The 8967-nt window shown below is 34.9% G+C and overlaps 2 protein-coding genes across 3 annotated transcripts; both read right to left on the reverse strand.

The window, feature by feature from the left end:
* Positions 1–73: 73 nt before the first annotated feature.
* LOC135849976 (uncharacterized) lies at positions 74–1321 on the reverse strand. The gene is made up of 3 exons (XM_065370653.1): positions 965–1321; positions 332–809; positions 74–259 (listed from the first exon to the last, which is right to left on the reverse strand). The coding sequence occupies exons 1-2, from the start codon at positions 1171–1173 to the stop codon at positions 347–349; spliced, it is 672 nt and encodes a 223-aa protein (XP_065226725.1). The 5' UTR covers positions 1174–1321; the 3' UTR covers positions 74–259; positions 332–346.
* Positions 1322–1608: 287 nt separating this feature from the next.
* p130CAS (Serine_rich_CAS and FAT-like_CAS_C domain-containing protein p130CAS) lies at positions 1609–8900 on the reverse strand. 2 transcript variants are annotated; one of them, XM_065370656.1, is made up of 10 exons: positions 8471–8900; positions 6850–6993; positions 6612–6746; positions 4437–4581; positions 3997–4343; positions 3550–3817; positions 3216–3454; positions 2850–3104; positions 2303–2731; positions 1609–2170 (listed from the first exon to the last, which is right to left on the reverse strand). In XM_065370656.1, exons 1-9 carry the CDS (start codon positions 8501–8503, stop codon positions 2345–2347), a joined length of 1953 nt encoding a protein of 650 aa, XP_065226728.1. In that variant the 5' UTR covers positions 8504–8900; the 3' UTR covers positions 1609–2170; positions 2303–2344. The 2 variants fall into 2 exon arrangements, with proteins under 2 accessions (XP_065226728.1, XP_065226727.1); XM_065370655.1 differs by having other exon boundaries at positions 1609–2184; positions 8471–8897.
* Positions 8901–8967: the final 67 nt, after the last annotated feature.

Genomic DNA, 8967 nt, shown 5'->3' on the forward strand with positions numbered 1-8967 from the left:
TTGCGTTACACTAGCGCTAGCATCGCAAATTACGAGAGAAAATCATTCATCTTCGCAATAAAATTAACACAAGAAGATTTTTGGATATATATTAATAAATGATTATACTTTATGAAGGGAGATCATCTCTGGTATCAAAAAATGGTAAATATTCGTGATCTTCTCTGGTACATTGAAAAACCATCACTACCAATTAAGCGTAGATATCACTGGAACGATAGGCATACTCCAAAGATAACATCGGACCGTTTATAGAAATCTGCAAACAAAAACAATCATGAACATGGTGCTCAAAAGAGCACATTAAATTACGCAGGTAACTTGTAATTACCCTATGAGAAAATATTCATTGAAGACGCTCGTTCAATTCGTCGTATATTTCGTAACCGATCTCTCGAAAAACGGCGAAACTAATAGACAATCCTTCCGGAGGGTTAAGGAACATGAATGTGATAAACGACTCAAAATTATTCACAAAATCAGTCAATTGGTTTCCGGTTAACCATGTAGTATCAGCTTGTTGAATAGGAGGCCGCTCTGGTAAGATATTCGGTTGACAACGGACATTTTGCGAGGATAGCGCACAAGATGACGATGATGTCGCGGAGGTAAAATCAGCCTTTACTTGTCGAGTCGAAGGGTCTGTTCTAAGCACTTTCGAGGGTATCTCATCACCGACGGACGAATCTGAGATGCTACCGGACGGTGGATTATTCTGTCTTATTTGATCAGGTCTCTCGAACTCTTGCTCGTAGTCTCTGATATAATAGCTATTCTCTGGCTGGACTTCACGCGGGACATTAATCAACCTGCAAGTTGATCATGAACATTATAGGCCAGTTAATCTAGCGCTAGGTGTGCTTTAGGACAATTCGCAAATGAATAGAGTGCTTGAAGCAGTTTATCTATTTTTGAATATTATCTATCAAGTAGGATAGAAAAAGTAATCGGACTAATGACTTACAATGGTGTAATTATTATACTGATATCGATGACTCGAGACACACGAATCCTAGTGAGTCTACCAGCCGCGGCGATTAAAGCTGCCACCTTTTCCAGGGGAACGCGACGAGGATTATCGCCTATGTTGAACGAATTGTTCGAACAAGCAAATTTACGGCGAAAAAGTTCTTTATATAAACCATCCTGTTTCTTTTTATTGCGATTGGGCATAACAATTAACAAATAAGATTCGAATTAGAAATTTCATTCACATGTGTCCACCAAAGACATAGGTCTTTGGTGTCCACTAATCCAGTTGTTTTTTCTTGTATCCCTTATCACTATAGTTATCAACTAATGGAGGAGACATTTTCCATCTTTATAGAGTTAAAAAGTACTTTTTTTTTCTTGGCAATATGGTCTAAAATGGTAACACTGCATCCCAAAAGTGGTAACACTACATTGCTCACAAATCTTAATTTTTCCCAGAAATTGCAAATGAATCTTGTTTCTTGTTTTTTTTTTAATTATCTTAACAATTTGCCCAAATCAAATCCAGAAATCTTGTTTTCTATCAAAAAACTTACATAAAAGATCTTATTACTTACTTCTTCGACGAAAACTTCAAAAATCTCACTTTCTTTCTTGTAAAATGAAAAATCAGACTAGGCTTCACATGATTTATTACAAACCAATAATTGAATTACAAAAAATAGGTAGAAAATTGTAAAAATAGCAAAGCTATGGTAAAAAATTGTAAAAATAATAAAGCTACGGTAAAAAATTGTAAAAATAATAAAGCTACAGCGAGTAACTATTATATTATGTAGGTAAAGGAATGTTCTCTGCCACAAAGTTGTCACGCCAACGCCAAAATCGATGGAATTGGAAAAATTAAAATTACATTACTCGTACATCGCCAGTCAAAAAATGTTGAGAATACTCATATTTGGCCGAACTTCTGCATATCTATGGTATGATGATTGGCGATGCGAGTGATGTTCACATTTGACACTAACTTTACTCAAAAATACTGCAACAAAATTGAAATTGAAAATGTATCATGTTGGCTAAGATCAAATTGCGGGGTAGCCTGTCAGCAGCAAAACCCTCCACATGATTGTCAAAATGACTAGGAAACAAAACCCATCAACTGGTTCCTTATCAGTAGTGGTCAAGTATTTTCCTCTCATTGTCAGTAACGATGACAGAGTGTTGGAACACCGGCCTGGAAGGTAATAACTGAAATTTGTATCAATTTAGGTAATTAAATGTGGTATCTATGCTTGCTAAGGCTAAGAGGGCCCAAGAGCAGTGATGAAGGCTAAATAACATGTCATTGCAGAATTTTTTAACTCACATTTGCATTCCGTTCATCTGGCACTCGATGGATAATCAAGTCTCATGTGTGAGAAGCAAACACAATGCACATTTTCAAGTTCTTAGCCGAATGAGAAACTCGCACAACGCTGTTGACCATCTGCTGGACAGCCACGACACTGGGAAATTGTACAGCGGCTTTTTTAATTTCCCGCACAGCTGTAGCCAGGGCTTCAGACAAATCGTCAGATAATCGAGATACTTGGGAGTTGATTTCGACGCAAGAAATATTTTGATGAACAGTGTCACCAATATGAACTAGACGATGTGCGCTGAGAATGACGAATTTACCATGTGCCAGGAATACCTTGGGTGGCTGATTGCGTTCCACAGTATTCAAGAACGCGTCTATTGCGTGTGTCAGGTGTAAAAAATGAGTGGAGCATTGAGCCGCATAAAATGACAGTACCTGAAATTGAATCGAATGTATTACTAAAATGGAACCTAGACATACTCATAAACAGCACCAGTGGCCTACTGATTGCATAACTACTACCAACACTACCAATAGCCAGTGCCATATTTACCTGTTTGTCACTAAGGTCTATTTTGTCTGGACTTTTGAATTGGGCAAGAACGTTCCCAGTTTCGGCTTCTTTAATCAACAAATCGAACGAGTTACGCATGTCGTGGGACAGCAAACTTCTCACTTCGGAATTCATTCGATTCAATGTCTTATGGGCTTCAAAATTTATATAGTCTCCATCTTTGTTGCTCAATTTATCGTTTTTAGGATCTCGATTGTCTATTGAGTTTCTTTTGAACAATAATGTAGCATTACCCTGAAAGATTTACATTGTTAGCTTACAATGTGGTAGTATTACTCTCAATTGACGAGGCAGTAATAGTCCATTACTCAGAAAAAGAGACCTATGTTGGCTGATAAGACTCACTTGAACAAATGATGAAAATCGTCTGACATCTTCTGTTAAACTTCGAGCGCATACTATGAGCTGATCCAGTGAATCAAACCCGCGGCCACATTTTCTATCCACATTGTCTGGTGAGTGAGCATCTTTGGCCAATACTTGCACCGACCAATTACAGTTTTCCAAATATGTGACGCATTGTTGAACCACATTATTGGTTTCAAATAACGTCTTCGTTAAAGGGCAAAGCTTTTGAACCAAACCTACAATACATATTTACATAAGTATACCAATGTGCATTGTACATTTACACAATACACATGTATCCAGAGGGAAAATGAAAGCAAGAAACTCGTACCTTTGTCAGATGCATTTAAAGCATTGCCCAAGACACCTTCACCAAATTTTGATAAATCGTGTAAAGCTGATTGCAGTCGTAGCACCACCAATTTGATATCCATCAACTTTGGTCCAAGTTGATCAGGTTGACGCCACAGTGGAGTAGCATAAGATAGTAGTGTATTAACTGCAGCCATAATTTCATTTTGCAACTGTTCCAAATTTTCTATGGCAGAACTTAATTCCAATGGTAACTCACGAGCAATTTGTAGAGGAACGTCATAACACTGCAAAAGTCCAAAAATATTTGTAGGTAATATGTACTACAATATTGATAAATGAAACAATGAGACTCGTCGGGTAGAAAGGTTAGGTATATGTGACAAGTTTTACACATAGAGACACCTTTGCACCTGATGAGTCACATATGATGGTAATGATCATTAATTGTTTTTCCTATACGTACAGCTGGAGCCGATGAATTCCCATCATTTTCAGACATCGTCATGAGCTGCGAATGCAAGCTAGAAATTGGCCTAGCTCTAGGAACATCGTAATCAGGAATAACACTGGATCGATTTGAATTGCATACAGACTCGCAAGGTGAACTGGTCAACGAACTGATTGAGGTAGTTGGTGACAGAGGTGTCATGGCTGCTATGGGCTTGATAGACCTTGGAATGTCGTACCTTTGGGAGCTACACTCATTTGCAGTACCCGGCAATCTGATATCATCAGCGTTGTTCTTGTCCTGATCACTGTATCCATCAACAACTTCAGTTGGAAATGCCTTGCTTGTGACAGGGCTTGAATCTGTGTGAATACACATTTATGTACATTATATACTTGAACGTTCTGCAATACAATACCTACTAAGAATGGTTTAGATAGAGAAAATTCACTCACAATGACTGTTTGCATGTAATGGAATGGGTTGACCACATGGAAGCACATCATAACGACAATCTGCATCTTCACAGCCTCCACTGCCACCAAGATTGCGTTCATAAGGGAATGGGTCAATCACATTTTCAAGCGCTGAAGCTGATACCTGCTCGAAAAAATTGCAAGTTAGTTTTCAGAGGTGTAACACCATCACTTCTGCATGCTACTCCAAATGTAAGAACTACATACAGTAAAAGCTCGTTGTAACGCTGTTCAAGGGACCAAAAAAAAGAGCATTATATGAGCCAAGAAGCATTATACGCAAAAGTCTTGTTTTAACACTTATGAGCATAAAACTGCAAACTCTCATTTTAAAACAAAAAGATCGGAAAAAAAGAAGTGGAGATGTGAACTTTATTTTGAGAACAATTGTTCCAGTTGGAAATGAAAAAATCTGAAATTTTACTTCGATTCTGGGGTGTGCCATAATACGAGTAGACGAGTACAAATATGCCATTTTTACAAAACTGTTTTCTGTGGTGAAAATTTTCAGAAAACCGTGCTTTTTTGTTCCAAATTCTCCAAAAAGTAATCAGTTGCTTACCAAAATTTTGAAAAATTTTACTTTTCAGTTTTCTTCTCAAGATTATGGCAAAAAATCTATAACCCTACTCTTTTGTAAAAACTATACTTATACTTGCCTTTTTTGTAAGAATTGTAATCAAGCTTCTATTAATGTTTGATAAAGTTATTGGGAAATCTCAACTGTTTTTGACCAAAATTGAAAATAATTTTACTGGTTTGTATGAACTGGAACTGTTGAAAGTTAAAAAACAGATTTTTTGGCAACCTTTTGTCATAAAAGTTTTTTTTTATTTTTAAAAAAATCAAAATAGCAAAAATTGCGAAAAAAAACTGTTGTTGCGGCCAAAATTTTCAGAATGTGTGAATTTTTTACGTGAAAGAAAACTTTTTTGTCACAAAAAGTTGGTTTTTTGTTGTCAAAATTGTTTGAAAAATGAGATTTTCCCTGAATTTTATAACGTTAAAACGCAATTTATAATCACTCATGAGCATTATATCGTGATTAATTTTACATTGGTTTAAATGGGGTTGTCTAGGGACCAGAGGAAATCAGTGTTATAACAAATTCAGCGTTATAACTGAAAGTGTTATAACAAGCTTTTATTGTATTACATGTAAGTAACTACAATTGCTTACAAAGATTCAGCACAAAACATCCTACAACTGAATGGGTATATGTACATAATGTATGTACTTCATGCATTCTCAATCTCAATACATTCAGCTAATGAGTTTGGCTGTATATTATAGGTACGCTGGTACCTACTTAGTGACAAATTAAGAGGCTACTAGTACTTGCTAAGACAGAAACACATACTTATGCAGAAAATGATTGATCAAATAAACAAAGCAAGACTGAAATACAGAATGAAAATAAATGTTTGCTGCAGGAAAGACAAAAAGTCCTGACGTTTACTAAGAATGGTGATAAAACTGTAAAAATTTTGTATCGGGCTTCTTTTGGGCTCATTTTGGGCTTTTGGGCCAGCCTGTGCAGATCTCTACTTTACATCAAATATAGGGATTTGACAAGACAACTGTCGCACTCTAGGAAATAGTGGTCAACTCAAAAACGCCGGAACTAACAAAAGGTCCTGTTACTTATTATCAGCAATTTTGACAAATTTTCTGATGCAGTAAAAGTCGCTTACTATTATAGCGGTTAATGTTATAAATTGCTTAATGTTATTAAAATTGTTCAGTCCTGATCGTTTATATCTTGATACGTCGATACATAGAAATTCTATCGGTTATTGTGGTTGAAGCATCAGATAATGTTACTATTTTCAACTGATTTTATGCTTTTTTTTGCAATTTTAAAATGTTTTTAACACTTTTTCACCCAGTTTTTGCCTAATTTTTCTAAAATTTTGAAGGTTTTTTCTGATTTACGTCATTTTTAAAACTTTTTTCATAACTTTTTGAAGTTTTAACCTATTTTCAACACATTTTCTCACAATTTTTGCAAAATTTTAGTTAATGACTATACATATTTGGTAAAAAAAAATTAAGATACAAGAGTAAACACTAAGAGGGATTGTTCAGTTTCTGAATGGCCTTATTAGCAACTGCCCAGCTTATCATCTAGTGTATGATAGATTCAAAATTTACCTTGCTCGACTGTAGAACATGCCAACTAAAACGCCTGCCCTCTTCTTGTAAGTTGTTTAAATTACACATGTCGTTTGATTTTTGACCATTTCGATTGCCGGCTAATAGTTGTAAACGATTTCCAGGACAGATACCCTGTTAATTGTGAACATTTTAGATTTTAGCATACACACTGCCACGCTGAATTTCTACCTTTGATACATATAATAGGTAGCTACTTTATCTGCCCACAATTTACCTGTCTTCCTTTGAAGGAACATAGCCACCATCCTTGTAAGCCACCTGTATTCTGCTCCAATACTGTCAATAGATCACCTTTTTTGAAGGGCAATTCGTCAGCAGATTCGGCGATATTGTCGTATAATGCTCTAGCAACATGGTTCTAAAAATAAAACAGAAGGAATAGTTGAGTGTCTTTTGCAAAGAAGACATATTTTTTGCAAAAAAAAAAAATACGAGTGAATTTCTGAAAATTTTGACCAAAAAAACTTTTTTTCTGCGCTTTAGGCGAAAAAATCAACAAATCTGGAATAATTTTGATAGAAAAACGTGTACCTAGGTAGATATATGTATTTCTCAATTTTCACAAAAAAGGAATCTTACAATTTTTAGGTACCTACTAAAAAAAAACCAATTTTTTGAATATTTTCGCGATAAAGAAGCAATACTTTCTGAAAATTTTGAGCAAAAAACAGATGTTTTACTGCAGCTTTGGAAGAAGTCTCTCTGACCCCCTATTTTATAAAAATCCAATCAATTTAAAAATTTACTTTTTTTTGCGATTTTAAAAATTTTTAGTGTTTTTACAAAAAAAAAAAACAGATTGACAAAAGAAAACTAGATTTGTGCATTTGGGTTAATGGAGTTTGAAGAATCGAGAAAATGTATTCAGGGGAATATCCCGAGACCCAAAAATCCATTCTTGGCCAATTTTACTGGAATATCTTTTCTTTTCTCTGTTTATTAATTTTTTTTAAAAATAATTTTCAAGTATGTACTTCCTTGCTTTTTTTGGGCGTTTTTTTAAAAATTATTATTTTGATTGTATTAGTTTTTGGTTATTTTCTGCCAAATTCTGCCATTCTAATGCTTTTATTGCATGTTGTTAGATCACTTTAATGCGTTTTAAACACCTACTTTTTTTGTGCATTTTGGAAAAATTTACAAAAATTTCATATTTCTGGGTAATTTTTAGTGATTTTATTGCTTTTTTTAGGTGTTTTTACAGCATTTCAGCAAGTTTAGGTAAAACCTGCTGAAATTTCACTTTTTTTGGTACCTAATTTTTATTAGTTTTAATGTGTTTTTTTTCTTAGTGTGTTTACCTACATCATTTTAAAGTGTTCTAAACACTATTTTCGTGCATTTGAAGCAACTTTCGTTATGTAAAATTTCTCTAGTTTTTGATAATTTTTGAAGATACTTTTTATTGAAATTTCGCAAATTTTGCGTAGGTATTTTTAAATGATTTTTATGCATTTTTTTTCAAAAGTAAGCTAAAAGCTTTCGAAAATGTTTAATTCCAAAAAGACATCGACATTACCTATTTTATAAGAAAATTCTACTCCAATTCAAGACGTACCTAGGACCTAGGTACCCAAAAGGGAAGAGTGTGAGATCTATGGAATATTTTCCACGATAGGAAGGGGTCCTAATGTTCTACTTAAGGATGAAAAAATCAAATCTGTCCAATTTTCCGTGTTTTAAATTCGCCTGTTGATGGTACGATGATTCATTGTTACGTATACTTCATCGATGGCAATGGATTCAATTCCTTATAAGGTACTTAAATTAATTACATATTCTTGCATATAATGCAGTTTTGACATTAAAATACGTAAGTACAAATAGATGCTTACCTGAGAAAATGAATCATTCAGAATTTGAAGCATCACTCGAACGAATGATAAGAAATATCCAGCTACGTGAAATGTAACATTCCTGGCAACTGTAAAGATGCCTGAAACCTTATCTCGATATTATGCGACAACTCGAGAAGACGAAGACGATCACTACACTCGTATTTCCAATGCGATAGAAAAATAATAAATAGAAGGTAATCAAATTCGAATTTTTAAAAAGTCTGTGTTGATACTGATAAATGAAGTTACGGAGTTACAGCTACATGAGCTACATATTCCAGACTCCAGTGAAATGAAATACTACAACAACAATATCGATTTCTGGAACTCATCGCGCACTTTTTTTGCGCATGTTGCACCGCCGCACGCGCTCGATGGCAAGTGTATTGTTCGTTTACATTCGTTCAGTGCACAATTCAATTCAACGAACGACTTGATTCGAGTGGAAGGGCAACGACCAAGACCAAGAGTCGGGTCGAAAACCGAAAAAGTAG

The sequence above is a fragment of the Planococcus citri genome, chromosome 1 (assembly GCF_950023065.1).
Source record: "Planococcus citri chromosome 1, ihPlaCitr1.1, whole genome shotgun sequence".
NCBI classification, from domain to species: domain Eukaryota; kingdom Metazoa; phylum Arthropoda; class Insecta; order Hemiptera; family Pseudococcidae; genus Planococcus; species Planococcus citri.

Bases quoted from the DNA above. Each gene is read 5' to 3' on its own strand.
- LOC135849976 (XM_065370653.1), bottom strand. From the start codon at position 1,173: ATGCCCAATCGCAATAAAAAGAAACAGGATGGTTTATATAAAGAACTT. The intron at 810-964 runs GTAAGTCATTAG...ATCAACTTGCAG, and splicing joins AGTATAATAATTACACCATT to GTTGATTAATGTCCCGCGTG.
- p130CAS (XM_065370656.1), bottom strand. From the start codon at position 8,503: ATGCTTCAAATTCTGAATGATTCATTTTCTCAG. The intron at 3,818-3,996 runs GTACGTATAGGA...GGACTTTTGCAG, and splicing joins GGAATTCATCGGCTCCAGCT to TGTTATGACGTTCCTCTACA. The intron at 2,732-2,849 runs GTAAATATGGCA...ATTCAATTTCAG, and splicing joins TAGACCTTAGTGACAAACAG to GTACTGTCATTTTATGCGGC.